Source organism: Micropterus dolomieu, linkage group LG11, assembly GCF_021292245.1.
Source record: "Micropterus dolomieu isolate WLL.071019.BEF.003 ecotype Adirondacks linkage group LG11, ASM2129224v1, whole genome shotgun sequence".
In the NCBI taxonomy this organism is placed as follows: domain Eukaryota; kingdom Metazoa; phylum Chordata; class Actinopteri; order Centrarchiformes; family Centrarchidae; genus Micropterus; species Micropterus dolomieu.
The window spans coordinates 19,043,695-19,069,744 of record NC_060160.1 but is presented as its reverse complement, the minus strand read 5'-3'; the positions used below and the strand labels follow the sequence as shown (position 1 = coordinate 19,069,744).

At 44.5% G+C, this 26,050-nt stretch overlaps 1 protein-coding gene across 4 annotated transcripts in view; it reads right to left on the bottom strand.

Annotated features, from left to right (window-relative positions):
• Nucleotides 1-715: 715 nt before the first annotated feature.
• akt1 (v-akt murine thymoma viral oncogene homolog 1) overlaps nt 716-26,050 on the bottom strand; it is a 34,308-nt gene continuing 8,973 nt past the window's right edge. For all 4 annotated transcript variants that reach the window (XM_046062161.1, XM_046062160.1, XM_046062162.1 and 1 more), the window contains 13 exons: nt 24,670-24,855; nt 11,395-11,523; nt 9,580-9,691; nt 9,146-9,272; nt 8,472-8,603; nt 8,266-8,331; nt 7,641-7,709; nt 7,352-7,477; nt 5,830-5,958; nt 2,757-2,971; nt 2,482-2,569; nt 2,143-2,245; nt 716-1,403 (listed from right to left, as the gene is read on the bottom strand). In XM_046062161.1, coding sequence (XP_045918117.1) covers nt 1,324-1,403; nt 2,143-2,245; nt 2,482-2,569; nt 2,757-2,971; nt 5,830-5,958; nt 7,352-7,477; nt 7,641-7,709; nt 8,266-8,331; nt 8,472-8,603; nt 9,146-9,272; nt 9,580-9,691; nt 11,395-11,523; nt 24,670-24,715 — 1,422 coding nt within the window. In that variant the 5' untranslated portion in view covers nt 24,716-24,855 and the 3' untranslated portion in view covers nt 716-1,323. The remainder of the gene's footprint in view (nt 1,404-2,142; nt 2,246-2,481; nt 2,570-2,756; nt 2,972-5,829; nt 5,959-7,351; nt 7,478-7,640; nt 7,710-8,265; nt 8,332-8,471; nt 8,604-9,145; nt 9,273-9,579; nt 9,692-11,394; nt 11,524-24,669; nt 24,856-26,050) is intronic.

Genomic DNA, 26,050 nt, shown 5'->3' with positions numbered 1-26,050 from the left:
GTCCAGATACAATCATTTTGGGGCAGCAAAGTGCATATCATTGGCACAGTAAAACTCATTTTAGTCAATGCTGGTCTCATAAATAACTCAGAAGCTCGTGAAGGGACAGATGTCCCCTAAAGTAGCAAATCAAAGATGTGTTTTTTCCCCTGAAGCCCAGTTTGTTTGCAAAGTATTCCTTAAAGAGGTTTATTATGTTTTAAGTGACCTCATTGAGGCTGCAGTGAATGCACCAGGTGGAAAACACCCAATACTGTACTGTACATGGAGGAAAAACCCAGAGGAAAGAAGAGTTCAGCACAGACTGACCCTGATCAGAGTGAAACCAGGAGGTGTCTGCAGCACAGCATCGAGAGAGGAAGGCATCAGGAACTACAAGCACTTACTTCGGAGGGGGGGGGGGGTTATTATCCTGGACAGGAAACGGAGGGTCTCTCAGTGAGTCGGATGTGCTAACAGTTAAGCGGAATACATCGCAGGGCAGCTTTTATCTTAATAATTAATCACCGCATTCTTTTGCATGTCTGTCATTCCTCATATCAGACTGTTGCTGCACAACTGACTCAGACTCATCTTGCTGTAGCATGACCATACAACAGCCTTGATTGGTGTCAGTTTTGCATCAATGAAGTAGAAAAAAAGGGATACAAATATCTCACCATCTACAGAAGATGGTATTTCAGTCTTAGGAGAATCAGCCATGTGTTACAACAAGTATGCAGAAAGTTTGACTTTATTTGATACGGTACATTCACTTTTGAAGCCCAAAAAATGTCCTGAAGTCTGAATGGTACTTGAGTTGTTCAGAAGTCGTAGAGAGGAAAACATGGATTTATTACCCACTCAACAAAACAACACACTTTCTGCTCACATGTTTTTGGTCCACAGTATGCCTATTCCTATTTGAAATGGTTGATCGATATTCAGTTGTATATTTTCAATACAAAATGGCCCTTTTCAAAATTCACATCAGTGGCCCAATTTGTGCATAGCATAACTACATTTTCCCATTCATTATGATGTATGGATGCCTGCTCAGTATACAACATAACAACCAGGAAATACAGAGTAGTGTTAACTCTCTCTCTCTCTCTCTGTGGTCAGTCTTCAAAAAAGGCCTTGCAGAACAACCACAGCTATTTTTGTTTTGTCTTGAATTTCCTCCTTCCTGGAAAACACAACTTGCAGAATGTAAATGTTACATCCACCAACGGCATCTGCAGACAATGCTGGGAGGACGGGGCAGCGGTCCCTGGTCTTTCGAGAGTGCAGTCGGGTGGGGTGAGGGGAGATGGTGGGACCAAAAGAATGTAGCAGAGTCGTTTAGGCCGTCCCACTGGCGGAGTAGGAGAACTGGGGGAAGTGGGGTCTCCGCTCGCTGTCAAATGACTCCATGCTGTCATCTGCATAGAGGGCAAAGAACTGCTTAGATTTTGTACAGCTCAGTGGGCATTAAGTACATACTGTGAGACAATATCCATGTGTCTACCGTCAGATGTTTTTGCCTTCTCAGTCTTGAATATATCTGGGTGTATTAGACCATGGTAAGCAATGTAGCAAATCAATGACAAGGACTCTTTTGGATAAATTAGATTTTAGTTAGAATTTTGCATCAATGTGATGTTTCTTGAGCGGTCAGATATTTAATTTACTGGATTAGACACACAGACATTCTTGCCTGGTTGCTTTATCCATTAACAGTTTCCGAATTGAATTCCCAGAAAATGTACAATATCCCAGTATATATTGACATATATTGAGATATTGGATATAAAATTACATATACAGTAGTGTCATGGAGAACTATAATGCCTACTCCTTGAAGAAGCACATATTCATGTAATTATTCCACTAGCTGGGCGATACGATGTTGTATTGTTATAACAGGCTTGATGTTGTCTTAGATGTAATTATAATATTCAGTAGAATGCAGACCTTTAATAGCCGTAGAAGCTGCATTACAGTAATAGTAAGCATTTACTCACTAGCTGACATTCACATGCATCTGATGACTTTGTGAGGCATGGTACTATGTTTTAATGACACTGACTCTCCAGGAGAGGGGAGACTCCTCTCAAGGGAGCTTTGTACACCTTGATGATTTTAAGTTGGGTTATACCACACAAGCAAAGCTGGTGCTACCTTGTCCGGGTGGCGTAATAGTGATGGTCTGTGCTGTGAACTCCTCGTCAAAATATCGTGTGTCCGTCTCCGAGGTAACTTGGGGCTTAAACGGCGGGACCAGCTGTTGGGAGACGAGAAGAGACACAAACATATCAGCACATCAGCGCCGTCAATCAGTTTGATAACAGATGTCCTCCTGATGACAATCTACATCGTTTCTACATGGTGGGGTTTTTAGTGACGTAACAATATCGATCCCTGGGGGGAAATGACGTTTATCTGAGTTTGGGGTCCTTTCAGTGACGACCATCATGAGGGAGAAAATTACAAAGCAACATGAACATTTTAGAAACTGACCTTCTTCTCATAAACATCTTGCCATTCAATTCCTGCGAAGAACTTGTGCTGCATGATTTCCTTGGCATCGTCCGGCCCTCCACCTAACCTGGAAGACGAGTGTAAAGGAGCAAATCAGGATGTGTTGTGACAGAAACAGCATCAATAAATATGCAAACTGGCAGCTGCCTCTTTAAAAAAAAAAAAAAAAGAAAGAAAAAAAAGAAATCATAAACAATTTGATGACTCCCACTTTGAGATTCCCTAAGGTAGTCGACACAGTAGAGGGTGCTCACCTCTGCATTGGGTCTTTCTTAAGAAGGCCGGAGAGCAGTGAGCGTCCCTCTGGACCGAGTGTTCGGGGAAAGCGGATGTCTTCCATGAGGATGAGCTCGAACAGCTTCTCGTGGTCCTGGTTGTAGAAAGGCAGTCTGCCGCACATCATCTCGTACATCACCACCCCCAGACCCCACCAGTCCACTGCACGGCCGTAGTCGTTGTCTTCTAGCACCTTGCAAAAGTTTATTTAATGCAGCTGTTAGGACGCTACTTGGAGGGGGTATACCATGTAGCTAGTTTTTTTTCCTTTACTTTATTATAAGACAGAAGTGTTGTTGTATAAAAAAATATCTAAATACCTTTTTTCACAGAATAACTGTACAACTAGCGAAGAAAACGTTGCCTTGGTTTTGTACCAACAGTTAGGACTCAACCAATGAGGTTGTGTTTGAACACCAGAAGGCTGTGAAAACAGCAGCTCTTTAGGCTGAATATATAAACCCTAAAGCAACTGGGTTGTCCCCCCACCCGCACCAAAATCACCTGCTCCCCCCCAGGTCTTGGCTTCTGAGGCAACCCCAGCCAACACTGACTCACATCTCACATTAGGAGCAAGGATAGAGTTTCCCCTGGAGGACTGCATATTTAATCACCACAGGGCCTTCCACACATACACAGATCAACATGCAGCAGAGGTGTGGGTCGCTTAAATAAGCCAAAGTGTGGCAACAAACACAGAACAGTCTTACAAACAAACCGCTCAATAAACACAACCAGAGTCAGAGAGGGAAACATTTAGTCTTATTATTTCCATAGGATGACTTTTCTCAATGCTTCTTAATGAGACAAACCCCTCCAGTGTTGTGATTACTGAACAGCACAGCCTGTTGCATGAATAATGTGCTGCTGAGCAGAGTTGTTCCAAGGTCTCTGGGGACATGTACTGGATTCTACCTCGGCAGGCGGATGTTGAAGGTGAAATCAAGACAATGAGAACAGTCTGTCCTCTTAAACCTCAAGCAGCACGATGCTAGGCAATTCAGACCTAAGAATAGAAACTTAGGTAAAAAGACGTGGGCGGATTAATAGAATTAGATATGCACAGGGCGAGAGAGAGGGTCCTGGAAAACAGATGGACGGATGTGTCCGTAAAAGGAACAAAACTACTGTGTGTGCGTGTGTGTTTGTGTGCACGCACAGGCAGCCGCGCATGTGTCTGTGGGCACTCGGCCTGGCTCTGCGGTGAGTGGTGAGCATCGAAGAGGAGGATTGGGAGGGCAGGGGGAGTAACGTGAAGCCGGTGTGGGGCTAGGATTACTGGGCCGTCTCTATTTCCAGCGCTGCTGTCGTGTGATTCACACCGTGCGACAGCTGGGCCCGCAGCTGCCCCATATATGTAGAAGAGCGCCACAGCTGTGAAGCTGCCAGGAGCGCAGGAGCCAAGCTCATCCCTCATATACGTAATCAGGACTGCTTGCTTGCCTGCCTGCTTGGGCCTCAGCCCCAAACTAATACTGTTACACTGCCCCAAAGGAGCAGAGACAGGGGGAGGAGACAGCGCATAAAAGCACAAACACTTGCTGCTGCTCTGTATACTGCACTTTTTTTTGCTCACAAATTCTGCACTGAGAGCCATTAATATTCCAGGATTGTGAATCCTGATCACTTTCAGTGGCTAGATTAAAACCTGTCCAAATTTTTCCATATAGATGATCTCTAATAGCCAATTCCCTCAGCCGATAATGGGTTTTTTCTTGTAACTACTTAATAGAAGTGACAAAGTGAATTTGTCCCACTCCTTACTCCAGAGACAAACTGGTCAGGGTTTTGCAGATTGGATCTCTCCTCCCTCTCTCTCCCCCCTGCTCTGGGTGGAATATTCCCAGACGTTACAGCATTCCTGTGCAGCACACACAACAAGGTCATTGTTTACTGCAGAACAACCTGTAACACTGCCTGGCCCGTACTCCATAGAGACGCTCGCCAGCGACCCTGTTGCCATAGTAACGCCCCGTCGTCTCCCCGCTCTCCACTGCCGAGGCTGGTCATAGAGTGTGCTACTCTGTGCAGTAGTGAAGTGGGCTAGACAGTTTAGGATGGACAGGTGGGGAGCAAGTTTGGTCTGATGAAAAAAAAAAAACATGTTCCTACAACGCTCTGCCCAGGTCAGGCAAGACATCCAGGGCACCAGTGGGGCTGTGGCTCCCCTGGTGCCACACAACAGCTGTAGCCAATGTGAAGGTCCTTTTTTTTTTAGTAGCGGAAGCTCACGTTTCCTCTTCCTCCCCCCAACCAGAAAATTCCAAATGGAGGCTAAAAGCAACGATACGGCAACTGTGTCAACATGGACATCCTTCTCCTGGAAAACATTTTTACGGGCAACAGGCTAGCGCAAACACTGACACACTGCCTCCACTCACAATGCAATATCAGGTTACACAGACCACTCCAACTCTTGTCATACCTACACGCAATAGGGAGTAGCCACTCCCCCTCCACATACTGCAAATATGAGAGCAGGCTGCCCTACCCTGGGCACACGGCACACTCATTAACTCAGACTTCAGCTGGAGATTAGAAAGGCATTTTGGGACAGCTGCCCTTTCTTCCACATGCTTCTCATCCACTGATGTCCAACAACACACACTGCATCTCTGTTTAGAGTCTACTCATGTCACGCATTATGTTATTCTTTATCTACTGCAATCAAAATGATTTCACTTTGTGTATTAAGTAACATTATAGAAAGCCCTGAGCTGTCATATTCATACATCTGAAAAACTTATCAAATAAAAATTAAAGGGGAAAACTGAAGTGAAGGAACATAATGAATGCTGGTGATCATTAATTTGAAATCCTATGGGAGATTTTGGAACAACAATTTAGCTTTCTCCCCCAACATCATTGTAGTATAGTGATCATCCCTCCATAGGGCTTTCTGAGACTTGGAAGCTGTTCTGGCAGCTCTAAAGTGGCCTGACACAAGACTTCATGTATTTTTATTTTTATTTGTGTCTACATAAAATTGACTTTGTTGCAAGAAAGGGTAAAGTCAATATTTCAGGTAGACTGAATTCCTGTAGTGGTTACCTCAGGTGCTAGGTACTCTGGTGTACCACAAAATGTTTTCATGGTAGCGCCATCTTTGATCCCCTCCTTACATAGGCCAAAATCTGTGATCTTTATGTGGCCATCTTTGTCCAGCATGAGGTTTTCAAGCTAAGGGGGAAACAGACAGAAGACGGATGTTAGCGTCATTGTAAATTGACTCAATGTTTAGGGGAGTTAACAAGCAAACCATTCTGAGAGGTGATGGGAGTAATCATTTATAAATGAACATCATTGTTAGTTATGGTTCCATCAAATTATTATGCAATTATTAAGTGAATTTCAAGCATCAGTAATTTTGATGACATTTCATTGCTGCTTACCACCCAAAGCGTCATTTCTTTTTTAATGAATGAATTGGTCACCTAATCCCTGTGTACTTTGTGGTGTTTGTGTCTGCAGCTATGGTGATAGGAAGAGGTGAGATGCAAAAATCCCCCATCTTAAATTACACCAGCAATGTTGTGGTAACAGCTCAGCTTCTAAGAGTGAATGGTAGCATGTCATGAATGACAGTTCTACAATAGATTAGACTTATGCAAGTACCATGACAAAGGTCTATTTGAAGAATCTGTTTCTACTGTTTGAAAATTCACTTGTGATTGGAAATGTACCTAGTGATTTACATTACAGTAAATTGACCTAAAGGCCTCAAAGATGTGCATCATGCAGTGTCATGACTTAAGATTGTATGGCCTTTTATTACCAGCGTGTCCTCCCTCTCTCTCTGTCTCACTCTATCAGTTAAAGTCACCTGGCAGCTGTAGCTCACACGTGGCCAGCAGCGCCTGGCCAGAGTCAGCACATCCTCCAATCCTGCTACCCTGGCATTTTCAGGAGAACCCTAGCAGGCTGGGAGCCTGCCTCATAAACCCATGGGAAGGAGGGAGGGAAGGAGGGAGGGAAGGAGGGAGGGAAGGAGGGAGTGCTGTGCTGACCTGGCTGGTATAGTTTTATCGGCTGGAAGTAGTAGGGCTACAGATGCTCACTGCAACACTGATAACCACCCTAAAGCATCCATCTCTGATACCATCTTTAGAATATTAGACTTTTGTTTGGCTTTTGAACGCAAATACTAAAAAAACAACAGCCAAAACCTTACTTTACGATTATGATTGATTTCTATTTGCAAACTAATAGTGCTGAACTGTCAGGATATAAAATGACATCAATCGTGTACAAAAATCACCCACTGACAGCACTGTAAGCATGATATAATAGGAGGCGGTGGTGATCTGTTCAAAGAGGACTGGTGGTTATTTCTGTCTAGCTGCAGAAAGCGTATGGACTGAGCCTCCCTCCAGCTGCAGTGAGGTCTGGAGACTGATCTCGGGGAGGCGGATCAATAAGCCCTGGCCGCTGTCACCGCTCTGGATGGAGGCAAACCCTATTTATATCCTGTCAGGGGAGAAAGGTAGTGAAGGGGGAAAAGGGAGAAAGAAATACAGAAGACAGAGGCTCACAGCGAGGATGAGAGAAAGCGAGGACGTCTCTCCCCACCTACCTTTAGATCTCTATAGACCACGTTTCTTTCAGCATGCAGGTAGTCCAGCGCTGACACTATCTCTGCACCGTAGAACCGAGCCCGCTCCTCTGAGAACACACGGTCCCTTGACAGATGGAAGAAAAGCTGAGGGGAAACAGGGGAGATTGACAGAAGAAGAGAAGGCAGAAAACAGATGAAGAGAGAGTTGGTTAGTGCAAGGAATTTAGAAACAGCAACACTTTTTGAACTGTATTCTGATTCACCGAGACCTAAAGGTGCAAATATAGTGATTGTTAAAATGATTTACCTCACCGCCGTTTGCATATTCCATGACAAAGCACAGGCGGTCATGTGTCTGGAAGGAGTATTTCAGTCCCTGCATACAGAGAACGAGAACAGTCAAAGCAGAACTTGGTGATGTTTCCCACTAATTCAAGAGGAAGCTGGCATTTAAACTACTGATTGTTAACATGAAACATCACAATGCATGTTGCTGCTTTGACCCTTTAAGTTCCATTTTTAAAAACAAACATCTAATGAGAAGAAAATTCTTTTAAAAACCCGACAGCATAGTGTATCCAGTTCCAGCTGTTGTGTGGTAAACATTGGCCCCATTCATTGCACTGAGCATATCGCATTATGTGTCGCCTCCACCCACCACTTAGACTGAACATTTTGGAGGAGCTTTTCACTACAACCCACCTCAGACTTACAGAAAAGGTTAACGGATAAAAAAAATAAATAAATAAACATCCAGTGTTGTTATAAAAGGCTCAGCTCGACTGCAGCTTTTGTAAGAACAAGTCTTCAAAACATCCCTGATAGAACTGCCCCTTTCTCAATGGATGATGCTGGGTTGGGTGTGAGAGGCTCCCAAAGATCTCTGGGAGTTAAATTAAGGTTTGGTTTAGGTATACGAGGGGGCTCCTTACTGTCAAGAACGGATGCTTTGAATTCTGGAGGACTCTGTTCTCTGTGAGTGTGTGCGCCACTTCATCCTGGAAAAAAAGCGGGAAAAAAAAAGTCACAAAGAGTGTTTGTGCAACTCTCACAATGGCTAACCATTTAGGTATCAGTCATTGCTCCACTGCCCCCAGTGTCTTTTCTCCTGTTTACTTGCTCATTGGCATCCACTCACTTTTGCTACGATCACCTCCTTCTTTAGGATCTTCATGGCGTAGTAGCGTCCTGTGGCCTTCTCCTTTACCAGGATAACTTTGCCAAAAGTGCCTTTTCCCAGGAGTTTGAGGTATTCAAAGTCGTGCATAGTCTGGAGAGCCAGGGGAGAGAAAGTGGCATCTGGTTACAAACAGAAGCATTAACAAACTCATGCCCTAACTAGCCAGGACACACAATCCCACTAACAACAACACAGAAGCATTTAAGACAGTATTTCACACACCATGCAATGTCCACTCCTCTAATGGTTTGGACTATATGTAGTTGTGTCTCAGTTAACCTCTGACCCAAACACTAAAGTGAATGTTGAAAATGGTTGTGTGGCGGACATCCAATACGGCAGCCTTGGACCTTCATGTCAAAAAACATGTGGGGTGGTGAAACCTGGTGGACATGCTATCTGGTGCTAAGCCACCCACAGGGCTGATGTTGGGAAAGTAGAGAGTAGCAGAGGAAAGGCAAAGGAAGGTGGAGATAAAGAGAAATGGTCAACTTGGAAGACAAGGATTTACTCAGGGTGGTGAGGAATAAAGGTGGTTAAGTTAAAGGGTTTATGCTAATGGCCTCTGAAGTGTGTCAATGTGGCGACATCAGAGAGAAGACGATACAGTGCAGAGTGTAAATGGGCCGTACCACTTTGTGTCTGATTTTGGTCAGGTAGACCTCCATGTCCATGGGGTCTGGAGAGGAGTCCATCATCTCCTCCTCTTGTTTCTGTAGGCCTTCAGCCACTGCTTGGATGGCTTTAGTCCATTCTTCCCTGAGGGAAGCACAGGCAGCAGAAAGATTACATCAGCCCATTTACCATCATGCAAGCCCAGCAGCCCAATCATGTAATTGTCTTCTTATCAACAGGAAGCCAATTTCAAATGTGAGTTCTGCCAATAGCCAGTGGACCTTGTGCAAGTGCATAACAATGATTAAATGTCTATGTTTGTGTGTGTTTCCACAAACACAAAACTCTTAAATGGCCAAACTGCTTTCTAGCAACAGGGGCAAATTCTCTGCATGTAAATGATTTCTGTTTTACGGCTCTGTGAGCTGAGAGGTGTGTGCTTCTCGCTTGCCTTTCCTCGGGGGTCTCCACGTGGAAGGTGCGCTCGATGACAGTGGTCCACTGCAGGCAGCGGATGATAAATGTGTTGGGCTTGGGCCGTTCCGTCTTCATCAGCTGGCACTCTGACCATAGCCAAGGAGGGAGGGAAGGGAGGGTAGGGAGACAGCAAGAAGGGCCAATGTGTAGGGGTGCAGAGGGAAGAGAAAGACCCACAGTTATAGCCATTTATCTTTATCGCCACCCTAACAGACACTGTCGGCCAATTTGGAAAGGAACAGGTGCAAAGGAAAACAACTCAGATCCTTAACTTGTCAGCCCCATTTAAAACTGAACATTTGATAATGTAGGTTTTGATAATTATTTAGAGTCTATGTAGTATTACATCCTGTAAAACTCTTTAGAATAAATGAAAATATAAATAAATACAACAGTCCAGTTTGCAATTCTACAACTGAACACATACTGTATATTTTTCCAAATACATAGTGTTTTGTTTGTTTTTTTACATGCTGGGCTACAGATCATTTGTATTTACAACCATTTTCATTATGGGTTTATGTGCAAATTGATTGATTGATTATTTTGTCTATAAAATGTCACAAAAAAATTAAAAACGCTCCATACAATTTCCCAGAGCCCAATGTGACGTCTTTCTCAGATCAACACTCCAAAACCCAAACATATTACATTTACAATGATACAATACAGCAAAAGAGAAGCACAATACAGAAGAATTCTTATCTTAAGCGAACCCTCACATCTTCTCCATTTCCCTCAATTCTCACACTTTCACAGCAAATAATTGTCATGTAAGCTGTTTGCAAAACAATTACTCACAACAGTCTAATAACTGAATTCAGAAAGCAGAGATTTCCATCTGCACCTCCTCCACATTAACATCTGTTCCCAAATGAAACATGTCAGCAAATATGTCAGAACGTGACACAAAATGGCCTCTGTCTGATAGATGGAGGACAGGGGAGTGGACCACCACTGAGATCCAACATGGCTCCATCAGGGTGAATATGTAATCCAGCTGCAGCAGCCCCGTCAGCAGCGACGCACCATGTGTCCTCTGTGGCGGGGTCGCAGTGGTGACAAAAACCAAAGCCACCGCTGATGGAGACAGATCCTCAGAGCGGAGCACAGATAAATACTTGAAATCAGGCGGCTAATAGCCACGATAACTCAAGAGTGTCGGAGAGGAAACATTTTGTTAAACAAACAGTATGCTGTCTAATTGCTGTGTTCAGTCATCTGCACAGCTTATCACAGCAACTTTCTCTGATGTGAAAATGGAGTGGGCTGGGCTGCTCTGGGCATTTTTTATTTTTTTTTGTTGTTGTTATTTTCTGTTATAGAATTAAAACAGCGAGTTTGGGGAAGATGCATACAGAGCAGAGGAATGATTTGATGTATTAATGTCAGGAGCCAGACATCTTGCATGCACGTTTAGTGGCAGAGCGTGCTTTGCCTTGGAGCGGAGCCCCTACTGAAAGAAACTTGCTGTTGAGATGATACTAATTTGCTAATGTTTCTATTTATAATCGTTTAAAGTGACATCTAATGATAAAGGCATCCTTGGTCAAAAAATCTGATGTGTTTCACTTCCATATTTTTATAAACTGTTTTTTCCTGTTAATAATTACTTTTTATTGTGCATAGAGAAGCGAGATACATGTAAAATTGAAACAAGTATGAGAACACATTTGTTACAACAATGCAAGTAAAAACAAGAAAGCAGCAAAGAAAAAAAGGGGTAAAATAAGCTGCCAAGAAACAGAGAGGGAAAAAATGCAGTGGTTTCTCTGAAGCAGATACTCACGTGCGACAGAGAAGTTATTTAAGGGGGTTTCCAGCTGGTCAACATCTTGCGGCCGCTCTTTGTAGCCAATGAATGTACCATCACTCTTCAGGAGAAAATACCTTGGCCTCCAGGTCTTGATGTATTCTCCTGATATGAGAAGGAGATTGAAAAGTGCTGTAGAGTTATAAAGAGACAAAATAAAAATAACTTGTGATAAAGTAAGATTTTCAGAGGGTTTCTGCTTACAGACAAACCTTTATTGAGAAACTTCACGTGCTTTCACATTCTCAAAATGCTGACCGACGCACAACTATTGTGTTTACATTGTGGTTTCATGATTAATGACAAAACAGTGTTGTCCTTTCTCTTTCTATTCTAATTCCCAGCAGTGCAATCCATTTCCTGCAATCTAATTACTATGCTGTTCACTAGTGTTCCCTAAAATGACCATCTTCTCACCATCTTTCCCTTTAGTGTAGGTCAGCTGCAGGACAAATGGTGGTTTTAGTAGGAGTCAGGACCCTTTCCCCCGCCCCGTCTGTCCCCTTCCCAGTTCAAATTTAAGATTCAAGCTGACAAATGCTGCCAGAAGGGAAAGAAAAACTGTTCTGTGTAACTTAAAGTTAATTTTCTGTATTGTTAAAAAGAGCACTCCACTGATTTAGCATGGCAGTCCTAAAAACAGTACTGGACTCAAGTTGGACAGTTTGAAAATCAATGCAGCAGAATCAGAGATATTGTCTCCTGTATTCCATTCATTCTTGTTCTTCCACAAAACTTGCCGTCTGCATTACTTACAATGCAACTTGACCACTGACAGTTTGTTTGGCGATTTGGGTGTGTTATGCTAGTAGCGGCTAATGTAGCATAGAGCCTCTAGCCCCAAGCACAGAGGAGGAACGGGCGAAAGATGCCTGATAAGCTCACTTATTTCCAACTCCAGAAACCAAGATTCTTTTCATTTTCAAACTTGTAGCCTTCAGCCTCAAACGACACTGCCTCCAATGACATTGCCACTTTATAAAATGTTGCACAGATATCTCTGGACAATCACCTTTAAAGCTTTTATTTTATTTTTTTTTTTACACATCTGCAGTAGTACTCCCCAAGACCTGTTAAAAGACTTTGACATGTATAAATTGCAGTGTTCTCCTTTAAAATATAGATTCTATAAATGCAAATCTAGCTCATTGTTTTATCAACCACAAACACTCTTCTGTGTTTTTTTTTTTATATATTTCTTTTTACTTTCCTCAATTCCCATAACCTCAAGCCATGCATGTCCATCCCATTCACTTAGACACACCAACATCACACAAATGAATCTCTCATAGGCAGACAAAACTCAATTTATTCCAGTGATGCTTCAGGAAATGTTGCGCCAGATGTTGTGCAGACGGGGGGAAAAAATAGCTTACATACCATAACAAGGCAGTGGCACACAGTGGAGAGGGGCTTGAATATTTATACAGGAAAAGTGTAATTTATTTTTAATTACGGAGCCGCATATTAACCCCATGCAGAGCCGTAGCAAGCTGTCCTTAATTGCCCCATTTCCTCTAACACAGAAGTATAGAGTGTGTGAGAGAGAGGGTATGTGTATGTGTGTGTCTGCAGGGGAGAGGCAGGAGATCTGTCAATATGAGCTTCCGTTACCCTCCTTCAAAACACACACACACACACACACACACACACTTCTGTCTGATGAGACCAATAACTGATCATTTTTGAGACTGTACAGACCAAACAACAGCTAGTAATGACGACTCTGTTGAGTGTTCACCCCCATAAAAGAGTTAAAACAGAGGACAAGAGTTTTCACTAATCAAGATTTGTCACTTTTGACAAATATTTTGAGAAAGTTATGACATGTGGAGCAAACTCTTTTCCATATAGCTTTTCTCTGTCTAGACCAAATACAGCCTGATGAAGCCTTGTAAAACAGGTTATCTGTACATCGACTGGCAAGGTGGTGGCACCAATCACCACACCAGAGGAAACGTGCCCCGGTACACAATATACTTTTGTCTTCAATCCACAGCAGATGTCCAAGTCATTACATTTTTCATCATTGTACAGGAGGAGATTTTTCATCTGGTTTTCTGCAGGGTAAGTGTTTTCACGCCAAACATGGCTCATTTCGAAATTAGCTCGACTTTGTCAGCCGTCAGATATGTGCTGTCCTAATTGAAACACACACCGGCAGGAATCTGTTTGGTGGATTTCCCCTCACGCCTGTTTCAATGTAACACAATTACCGTGATGAGTCGTTTGTCTGTTTTAAACTACAAGCGTTGCCAATCAACTTCCACATCAGTCACCCACATGTGCACGCTGGTCTACAGAGAATCCACGTTATTTATCACAGGCCTTCAAGAGAACCAGACTTCCTTACTTCAGCAGAAAATCTAAATAATCAAAGCACAGAAGAGGTGCCATTTAAGAGTACATGTAGCCATTCAAAGTATCAGCTGGGAGTTAAACCAACAGTCTGTTCAACACAAACATAAGTTGCCTAAATCTTTCACACTGCGGCCCAAAAGTCTCCTGAGTCCTCCATACCAAGCCTTGTTTTCCTCAGCTGGGCCCCAGCTGGTGCCTCGCTCTGTGGTCAGGTTTTGGCTGACCTATATCCCCCAGCTCTAGTCCATGCCAGCCCACAGTGAGGACAGTATGTGCACAATGCAGAGACAGCATAATGAGCCCCCTACCTGACACTGTGACGCCAGATGAAGGCTCAACGTACATGCTTGTCTCACTGGTGGAGACTAAACTTTCAATTTAGAAGTTTTGGTTTGGCAGCAAGAATGCAGCAAATCGCCTTCCAGACTGAGTAAAGACCTTTCGTACATTATAGCATTCAGATCTGGGATGGGCAGAGACAGGTGTTTATGCGTACACATGTATGTGTTTGTATGCAAACACATACGTGTGTGTGTGTGTGTATGCACGCACGCACGCACGCAATGACTGGAGCGTAGTAAAAAGGCATTTGTGTGTAACAGATTACAACAACATCCAGTTTGGAATGCTCTGAGCTTTTCCTGCCAGCTCAAGTGACGCACAGTACCCACCAGAAGTAGCATGGGTGGCCATACGTGACGCAGCAGCGCACGGCATGGCTTGGATCAACATTCTCCTACGCTGAGGTGGCCTCGGTCACATGGATGTCGGGAAGATGACAGAAAGATGAGTGCCAGCTTAACATTTTCAATCACTAGACTCTTTCAACTGTCACTTACTTGAATTATGTATGTGATATTAAAGGACTTCATGACAAGTCTGCATGGTCACTGGGGTGAGGCCACACAAAACACACAAAGAGGTAAACAAGCCCATGAAGGAATGTGACACTTGAGTTCTAAACCCCTCCTGAGGTTAGTGAAACTGCAACAGTGATAATGTAAGTGCAAAAACCAAAAGAAATCCCACTTTCCACAGCTGGGTGTAAAAAAAAAAAAGAAAAGCTAAATTGTTTGCGTGAGGCTTTTGTTTTCCATTTCTACACTGACATACATCTTTGACAAAGACTGTCACATAGATGCGGCACCAAGGAGTTAAGTAACTCCACTTCTGCAACACACATTCTTCACTAGTGCATGCTCTTTCTAGACAGGAGGACACTGCAACTTCCTCGTCTGTGACCACAAACCTGGTCACATGACAAAAGTGGAAGCAGCTATATCCGGTTGTCTGTGTGTTTGTGTGTCTCCACCACTCTGCAGTGCAACTCCCCCACAAACAGTCAGAGCACAAACAACAAAGATGACCCTTGTCAGCTTCCTATTTGCACCCATTTCCCCTTCTTCTACTTTTATTCAGTTCTACTTTCTACACTGTGGTCTTTCTTAAGCACCGACATGACGAGAAAGTGAAACTGACAGTTGTGTTTTGTTTTTTTTAAATTGTCGACTCAAACACAGGACAGTAAGTGTGGAAACAGCATTACATTACACATCAAGACCAAATCTATTCACTATCTAAATATTATCCCTGCTTTCAATATTTTATACAACTTGACTTTAACACTTTGCAGAGTACACCCCAAATATATCCTGTGTACAGTAAGAAACACTGTGCAAGCTGCTGACAAAGGACAATGGGCCACATAACAACACAGGAGAGCCTTCTGCTTTTAAGTCAGTTCATCATCACTGATGTACAGTAAGCTAAACCCCTTTGATGTCACAGTGTTCTCCAAAACAGGAAACTGGCCAACAGACAGACTGACCACAACCTAGATAAGATAAAACCTCTTTCAAGTGTCAGGTCTGACTGTAACTGCTAAGGCACATACAGACAAACTTTGCTACGAGGAAATCCACTAAACGATCTGTGTCCCGGAATCAAAGCTCTTCTAATACAAGTCAAGTGTGACAGCAGACATGTGGCTAAACTCAACCAAATTAGGGGAAGGACAGAAGAATAGGAAGACTGATTTGACACCAGATGAGAGATGAGAGAACTAGAGGGGATGAGAAAGCTACGCAGTGTGCAAAGAGTTGCATGGTAGTGAGACAGATCACTACATATGTTCTCCACATATGTAGGACTGTGAGAGGGGGGCTGGTGAGCGCAAGTGAAGTGTGTATGAGCCATGCGTACTGTGTGTGCGTGCATGGGAGGAGCTGTCAGGGCCTGATAGAGTGTCTTTACATGACAAGCAGCTGCTGAGGTCTGGGATGCGCGCTGGGCAAAGTGGAAAATAATGAACGGAGAACCGCTGCCAAACAAAACAGAATTCATCTTTATTTGCCAACTGCTGCATGGCCCTGTGTGTGGACAGCTCCAGCCTGCCACTGCCACGCCCTCTATATCTCACACACACACACACACACACACACACACACACACACACACACACACACACACAGAGAACAGGTTTGGCCACAGCTGTACATGGTGAAGCATTGCCTGGTTTGTTTATACACGTGTGTAAGAAAACAGAAGTTGGTCTATACGTACTTTGTGATCTGAAAAAGGTACCCCAGAGTGTGCCTGAGAACAAAGGTAAACCTTTATAAATGGCATCTCTCAAACATCTTTTTAAGTTAATCCAAGTGAACAGATCTAAAGGTTTCATCTGATTCTTCAAGGACTTACAACAAAGACAAGCCCCACAGGGATTAAAAATAATATATTAAATAATGTTTTCTTTCGACACTGAAGCCATTTCCTCGTCAACTTGGCTTAAGGGGCTGTAACATTAAGGGCCAGGCAGGCTCACTGAGGGGTCAATGAATAAAAGGAAAAAATGCGGAAGGTTTTAGACAGAAGGGGGGGTGGGGGAGAGAGTGACAGAGGTTAGTGGCTGTTTCCGAGGAGCGTCCTGTTCTGTCTGTCTCTCCGTGACAACAACAGGAATGTGGAGGTCCCAGCTGCTGTGGCTTGTTGGCTTTTAATAAGACACATCATGCAGCATTCATCATGTGGCCCCCAAAAGGAGAGGCCACAGTGTCCTAACAATGTGTCCAAACTAACAGCTCTGTTGCACGTCATCCCTTTCTCTCCCCTGTTCTACCCGGCTCTTTCTACTCGGAAGGATTTTAATAACATTTCAAGAACGATAATTTAAACAGAGGCCCACCTCAGTCATCTGGCACTAGATATACTATGCGCACACACACTCACGCGACGTGTGGCTGAATGTAACACACACACACACACACGCACACTGAGAAGAACCAAGAGAGGGTCAGACAGAATGCGCCTCTCAATACCCACACCCAGTGGTTGGACTTCCTGAGGGGGCTGCTGTTGGGTTTTATCCCCGTCTGGCCATTCATGGTTTGGGGATGAGAGGAAGGGAGCCAGTGGTAACTGCATGAACTGTGCATGTGTGTGTGTTTGAGTGGTGAGAATCGGATGAGAAAGGGGGGGGATTGGGGGTGGGGGGTAGGCGGAGGTTGAGGATTAGGGAATTAGAACTCCAAAGCGAGGGAGGGGAAGAGCGGGCTATGCCTTTTGTTGGTTTTTCCTCAGCCGCCCCCGCCATCCCTTCGGCCCTTTTCTGCCGGGTTCTGCCTGTAGGCTGCAGCTGCGGCCTGCCACCCTGTGCCCTGCATCTCAATGAGCCACGGGCCGCCCACTCCAGAGGAGAGGGGGCTCCCTGATGCAGGGGTCACCAGTGAGCCCCAGCAACTACAAACTCCACGCCACATCTTCCCTTGCTCTGAGCCAAGTTCTGAGCTGGGCTTCTCGTGCTGCCCTGACACCCATCTACCCATTTGCCCCTCTTGCTGTGACCATATAAGGCAGCACCAAGCTCACATGCAATCCTGAACTGTCCAGGAATTTGGGCTGCTTCATTTTATTCCCCGTGTCTTCCTGACATCCCCCTCCTCTCCTAACCTCTTTTGTTGGCCCCTCTCTCTCCCATGCAGCTGGATGGGGGACTCCATTGCCAGGGCTTTGGCAGCAGCATCAACAGGTTGCGGGGAAGGGCCACCCTGGCCTCCAATGTAGCCCTCTCTGTCTCTTCCCCTTATCCCGCTCTCTTTCTCTCTGTCACCGCGGTTGCCGCCGCGACCCCAACAGGAAAAAAAAAGCAGCTACGGGGTTGGGGAGGGGGGTGTAATGGAGGCTGCCCCTCTTTCTCACGCTTGTAAGAAAGCCCTCACTTCTTCTCTGTGGTGAGTGACACCTGCTGATTACCATAGAGACACTGTGGGAAGTTCCCCCCCTGCCACATTGGGGCTGAGATTTGCCCCCTCTCCCTGGGTAAACAAGCAGTCCATGGATTAGTTAACTGGGTTACTGCATGGCAAACAAATAAACACACATTATTTAGAGCAAATTAGTGCCAATGAACTCTCAATGAACAGTTTAAGATCTAACACCATCAAAACCAGCAAGGAGGAAACTCCAGAGGATCCATTTTTTTTCCTGAAGACAGGTAATCTCCAGCTCTTAAAAATGGTCAAGACCAACTTCCTGCAAAAAGTATGAACACTTTCTGTACGGCCTCTGAATAACTTAGGAAATATTTTCTGAGTAACATAATAAGCTGATGAGGAGGATGTAATGCATATCTGAGCATACAGTCAACTCTGTCTGCAGACAGCTGAGCATCCCCTTCATCTCTCGGTCTCCCCTGCCCTCCCTAAACTGGAGAGAGGTGCCAGTGATGTGATTGATGTCGGAGACTGGGAGCTTTTCGCTGGTCCATAGCCGCTTCCGCCATGGGTCTGAGTTGTCAGCAGGGTCATTATCCTAGCAACAGGATGGTGTGTCTGTGGGTGAGGAGTGTGCGCTGGAAGTGGGAGGGGGAGTTGGCGGGGGCAGGCAGAGAGGAAAGAGGGGAGTTAAAAGAGACGAGGAGCAGAGAGACAAAATGGGAAGAGTGTAACAGAGGTCGCTAAGAGAGCGCCGCCGATCACCACAGTTGTAGTGAGCAGGCGGACTCTGCACAGCAAAGTAAGCACACAGCGGGCTTGCCGTGAGAGGAGGCGAGCGGTTGGAGGTGCCACCTCCCTCAGCCTCCTGGTCCCCACATCATGCCAGCCAGCCTGCCTGCCGACAGCTGCAGCCCAGTAATTTACTTCTCTCCACCACATTTAGCATGAAGACTGCTTCCCATTACCCAGGGCAGGGGGTCTACGCTGACGGCCAGACACCCGCCCAGAACGCTGGCTTCCCGGTGTGACACCCTCTGCTGCTGGACCCTGCCTACAGGGGCTCTGCTCCCATATCGGCCTGGCACGTCAACTTCCACTGCTGGTGATCAACTGGGTAGTGTCTGACTATTTAATCACCAAAGTTGGACTTATCTGTTGTAAAGTTATTTAGTATTATTAAGTTTTTAAAAAGTAGTAGTCGCAGTATACTCACAGCTGTCCTTTTCATCTCTCACTTAGGCTCTATGAGTCTTCCTCATAAAAAAACTCAGCCTTTGACCTCTCCACTCCAAATTTAGGTGCCATTTCTTATTAAAATGTTTTTTATTAAAAAAAATCTTTTATATCAGCTGTGATGTTAATTGGTCACATGTTGGTCAGTGTTCCCCATATATCTGGATCAAAGAACATTAAAATATCTTGATCCAAAGTTCTCCATCTTTTAATAACAAGTTTTGGGTTTGTAAATTGAGAATTTCTGTATAATGATCAAAATGATTCCACGGCCGTACACTGCAAATTTCTGATTATATATTGGCTAAATGGAGTTTCATGTGTATCATATTATCTGTTACTTTTAAATACTTCATCACAACATCAGTTATTTGAAGGTTCAGTGTGTAATATTTAGGACAATCTATCGACAGAAATGCAATATAGTATCCGTAACTATGTTTTCAGTGGTGCTCTGAAGATCTTACATAATGAACCGTTATGTTTTAATTTCTTCATACACACACACACACACACAGCGGGTCCCCATCAAGGAAGTCTCTATGTTGCACCGCCATGTTTCTACAGTAGCCCTAATGGTAAAACTGCTTTACAGAGCGCGTTTCGTCACTACGTTGACTACGTACAAAGACGAAGAGGAAGAAACGTTACTAGTAGTCCACTTATTATTAGAAGGAAGAAAAGAAGAGAAATTTGGACAAATGGAGGACCACATGTATTATTTAGCACAAGAGCCGAAAAAGTGTAGATGAGACATAACGAAGTATACAGAACTTTGATTTGTGCCAAATAACGTATTGCATATACATATTTTGCAAATATTTTGACATATGGTTATTATGACGGTTAGTTTGCGGTCCATGTAAAGTAAACAAGATGTCTTGTTGTTTGTATGCTCTGATAATGCTAATCCAACACATCTTTGTTGTAGCGTCCATGTCGATTCCACATTTCGACTTAAGAGCAAACGAACACACACTGAAGTCGGAAGAACGACTTCACAACCCAGGAAATGGGACCATCCGAGGAGCACGTGAATGCACCATGAACCATTAGTTGCAATTCGCAACCATCACCATTAGATGCCACTAAAACTTACACACTGAACCTTTAATGTTTAGTGGCCATTAATCACAAATGTGCAGCTGACAAATCTTTCTTTAATTTCAACTTTACAACAAAAGGAATTAATTATGCATAACAATACTATTTACATAACGTAATCACATTACTAAAATTAAGTAGTAAAGCACTGTGTAACTTTATTTCTAACTAAAGTAACTATTACCGCAACATATTTTCCACAAGCTTCAAGATAAAATCATTTTGGGATCCACTTAACAGAATTTAGTCATTTTATATTCACTCGAGTCTCCTTTGTTATGTGAAAAGTCTCAGAATATAAGTGAAAATATTAGATCCACCTCTGCAGTACGTAATGTGTGTGTTTGTGTGTGTGCTGCAGCAGTGTGTGGCCCATGACAGCCATAATGAGGGGATGTGTAGGAGCCTGGGCGAGCCCAGCAGCAGAGCTGGCAGCCAGTCAAAGTCCTCAAGTCCTGAGACAGACATTGCAGCATCATGAGACATTCTTAATCAGGTGGGCCTGCTCCTTTGAAGAACATTTAACTGTGCAGGAAACACCACAATTCCCTTACTGAGATCACTAATACAGAGAGAAAATGAAAACAAATGTGGCAAATGCTGGCTGAATTGTTGGAGGCCTGTTCACCAGATGCACAAGGCACAGATATTCGAAAGATGAAAAAATGTTTCATCTACACCGATTATTGTGTCTGGTATTTCACAAAACCCATGCATGCCTTTCTCCTCTCTGGACCACCAACAAGGTCTTGCATGGAGGAGCAGCTCATGGGTGTCCTTCAGCCGCATGACCAGCAAAGGAACCAATCAGCTGATGAGTGCCAAACCAAACCACGAGAAGGTCTCTGCGGCATGTTGCACACAACATCCATCCACTCTCCTGAGGCCGCCTGGGTCACTGAGCAATGTTCTATGAACATGACAAAGATGCTGCTCAACTTCTGTCTCTCTCTTTGTCTGTCCTTTTCTTTTTCCCCTCGCTATCTCTACTGTGTGCCCTCTGCTTTCCCTCCCTCCCTCTCTCACCCCTCCCCTCGAGAGTCGGAGCCAGCTGAGCGTGCTACCCAAATCCAACAGTTGTTGCGGCCTTCGTTAGCCTAACGAAGGGGCCGGCTCTTTATACTTGTCAGGGAGCAAATGAGTCAAACAAACAAGGGCCAGGGAAGAGGGGAGGACAAGCAAGCGCTGTTCTGTTGAGCTTCACTGGGTTCTTGGCCGCAGCACTTCCCTGGAAACTAGGGAACCCACAATCTGCCTCTTTGATGTCTGATGATGCTCTGGCTTTGAAACTTTGGAAAAACACACTTGCAAAAAGAAATAACATGCTGCTCGGCCTCTGTGGCCACTAGAGGCCGTAGGCACATTCAAAGTGTGTGGGTGCACTCTGTGATGGATCTAAAAGGGAAGTATCATTTGGGGATGCATAACAACTGGTTATGATAGTAACAACAAAGTTAGAGTGTTTTTGCAAGCCTGTACTTGTGATGCGGTCTGTGCATAAGGGCACTGGGTAATGTCCTGCTGGCAGCGAATCTTCTGAATAAATATGCTTCATACTGTCCATACACAAACATTTGCATATGCATGTCCAGACGTACGCACACACACACACACACACACACACACACGCTACTCCCGTCATACTGGGATGCTTTGTCTCGCATTCCATAACTGTCCTTCCAAAACAGACAACCAAGATAACAGTCACAACAACACAGCCCAGGCAGCGTCCACAATCCAGACACATTACTGCAGCACAAGGCTTAAGGAGAAAGTATGAAGGTGTGTCCTTCAGAATGAGATCATTTCACTTAGTGCAGCCTGTCTGGAACAAATGCACAGAACACTCCAAGGCTGAGAATCTGCAGCTCTAATAACAGATTAGCTCTACTGGGGGGTTTACAGGGTAGTAAGGCACAATGCTTGCTCTACTTTCTTACAGTTTACATGTGCATGCTAAACATAACTTATCAGGCAGGAATCAAAAAGCAAGCAAGTGGCATGGGTATGCTCAGCTGACGCGCCAGAGCTGCTGTGCTCTGTGCCTGTGACTAGCCCACCATGAAATCCATTTATCATGTAGCACCATTAAATGGGCATTACCGGAGGACAAGGCCACATTCTAACTGTACCTGCTTTTGTTAAGTCCCATTCGAATGCAGTGGTGTTAGACCACGTCTATGAAACACACACACAAAATGTTGATGGAAATATGGAGGGCTATCTTTTGCAAAACATTGAATTGGTGTTTTGAGTCCACACATGGGAGTAATGAGCACGCTGAACACACTTGTAAGTGGTATAAGCCATTTATTATTACGCCCACATGGAGATGTGAGTCACTTGGGTGGCGCCACCACACAAAACAGCTCCACTCAAGGTGCAACATGGGATGATAGCGGTTGAGCGGGGGCGGCCTGGCTGAGGTGATGGACAGTGAGACAGGGCTTCTGCGGGTTCACCTTCTGTGCAGTGGCTCTGGGGCAAACACTGCATGACAGTGACGCGACACTAAAGCCTTCCTGTCAAGGAGGCAGGTGGATGCCCTCCAATCAAAACACAGAGGCTCTGGGTGACATTTCACAGGGCACAGCTGCTGGGCTGCGACAGCATGCCAACTCACTATTCCTGAAGGGTTGTTTGTTTAGTGTGTGCATATGAGTGTGTGTCACAACTAGAAGGGTGTCACTGCTAGAACTCTTGTGTTTGGGTACACTACTGCCACACAACCCAACTGTTTTTCTACCAGTCACTATTTGACTACTGTTATAGTTACATTTTACACTGGCCCTCCATCAGAATCTTCCATTTGTATCAGCACCGACGAAGGTGTGGAAAAATGGACCTGTGCCAGTTTTGCGGCACAAATAATATCCCAGAGAAAGGAACACACACCAGAAATAACTGAGAATACAAATTTATAGACGGACACCTCTTGCTTAAGAAAGGATGTTCCTGTTCTCGTGATTTCTAAAAGAGAGACACAATAATAAACAGTTTGCCACTAAAGCCTCTGACACATGACAGAAATCTTATCAATTACATGAATTTTGATTTATAGATTTTTATGAAGAGCTGCAGGAAATCCAAGGTTGTGGATTAGATAACACCCTACATTTTTGTTAACTACTCCCTAACATTGCGGCAATGGTCTATACTCAACAGAGCTTGTGCAAATGAAACACTAATAGCACCCAACGTTTTATCCATTCACTCACTGGAAGGACCAGGGTGTGTCTGCCTGAGACCAACCGAGCCGAACCAGGCTGACCCTTTCCTAAAACAGCAGCCTGTTATGCTCATAGCCCAAGCCTTGAGGAGGGGGAGCGTGGGCTAACACACCACAGCGGCACACTGTTACCCGTAGAGTCCCAGGAACTCTCCTAGTGACCTGCTGCCATCACCTTATCCCCTGAGTCAGAGTCTTGGTTCCCCCTCTTCCAGTAAAAGCCTTGTCCCTTGGCACTGGGCCCAGAAGCCTTCATTGGTTTATCCTATTTTGCCCATGGTGGTAGTGGAGGCGGTGGTGGAGTGGGCTGTTTGCCGCAGTTTGAAGGCAGCGTTACTATGCACACATAAAGCTGCTCAAAGCCAGCAGGTATGTGAGGAATGCCTCTTCATCCAAACAACAGGACTCACGCCCAACACAGAGCCACGCCACACTACACACAGCACTGTCAGAACAGCTAAATGGGGCCTGCTGTGCAACTGGATGACTCTTTACACTAGATCTGGCAATACCATACAGCATGTTTAAATACGGTTACCTGGCAATCAATCATGCATGTATGTCATTTGCTCAGACATTTCTGCAGCATTTAGAAAACAAATCTGTCAATAGTACTACTATAGTAAACGATAATCAAGTACCACAAGAATTAAGGTTATGCAGATTAGTGAAGTATTTGAACCATTAGAGCAGAATTTGCAATTTTTAGATTTTACTTCTATGTATGCCCCACAACCGTGGTGTGCATGTATTCCAAGAAACCAAGTACTTGTTTTGCAGTTTGAAAGCATTTCCCCTACATGTATCAACAAGGGATTCTGAAATATTTGCATAACAAACATATTTTAGGGTCTTTTCATATTTTATGTTCTTAGCCAGCTTGGTTAACCCGCACATTTGCACAGTTGGGGTTTCTAGTATGTGGTTTCTATACTACAAAAAAAAAATTACACAAAAGAATCCACAGCGCATAAATAATGAGGTTCATTCAGTAATTATCTTATTTAATTTTGGTTTCCAGCATTTTACATTTGAAACCATCACAAATAAAACTCTTTGTAACTGATATTAAATCAAACTATATAGTACAAACGTTAGCTGTGCCTTTACCTCTTTTATGCAGCCATCCCTCCTTGACAATCACCACATTGGTCATGTTGGTGGGCAGGGTGGAGGATCCAGGTTTCCCACAGGGTGAGACACCGCTTTGTTTCCTAAGTTTCCTTCACGTAGCCCTGTGCAGGAGCCTGGAGACGGGGTCCTGGGGTTTACAGCCGCCTTCTCAATGGTGGTAACCTATTAGTTGAAGAAGAGTAAAAATTAGCCCCATATTGAGGTGAAAGATTTTTTTCCACTTAACTGAATATTAACCCTCAGGTTAGCAGAGGGGAGGCAGTGGAATCGAGAGGATCCTAGAGCTTTCTGGCCCAGAGGATATGTAAAAACCAGAGCTTAGTCTCTTTCACGTGTGGAACCTGCAACCGGGTTGGGACACATTACTTTGAAATGTAGACATTATTGGTAGTTATTAAATACAAATTACATGTCAATTTTTGTAACTAGTGATGTAATCCACTGGATTACGAAAAAAAACTTTATCTAAATACTTTTGGATTACAAAAATCAAATATACACTGCTCAAAAAAATTAAAGGGAACACTTAAACAACACAATGTAACTCCAAGTCAAACACACTCCAGTGAAATCTAACTGTCCACTTAGGAAGCAACACTGATTGACAATCAATTTCACATGCTGTTGTGCAAATGGAACAGACAACAGGTGGAAATTATAGGCAATTAGCAAGACACCCCCAATAAAGGAGTGGTTCTGCAGGTGGTGACCACAGACCACTTCTCAGTTCCTATGCTTCCTGGCTGATGTTTTGGTCACTTTTGAATGCTGGCGGTGCTTTCACTCAAGTGGTAGCATGAGACGGAGTCTACAACCCACACAAGTGGCTCAGGTAGTGCAGCTCATCCAGGATGGCACATCAATGCGAGCTGTGGCAAGAAGGTTTGCTGTGTCTGTCAGCGTAGTGTCCAGAGCACGGAGGCGCTACCAGGAGACAGGCCAGTACATCAGGAGACGTAGAGGAGGCCGTAGGAGGGCAACAACCCAGCAGCAGGACCGCTACCTCCGCCTTTGTGCAAGGAGGAGCAGGAGGAGCACTGCCAGAGCCCTGCAAAATGACCTCCAGCAGGCCACAAATGTGCATGTGTCTGCTCAAACGGTCAGAAACAGACTCCATGAGGGTGGTATGAGGGCTCGACGTCCACAGGTGGGGGTTGTGCTTACAGCCCAACACCGTGCAGGACGTTTGGCATTTGCCAAAGAACACCAAGATTGGCAAATTCGCCACTGGCGCCCTGTGCTCTTCACAGATGAAAGCAGGTTCACACTGAGCACATGTGACAGACGTGACAGAGTCTGGAGACGCTGTGGAGAACGTTCTGCTGCCTGCTACATCCTCCAGCATGACCGGTTTGGC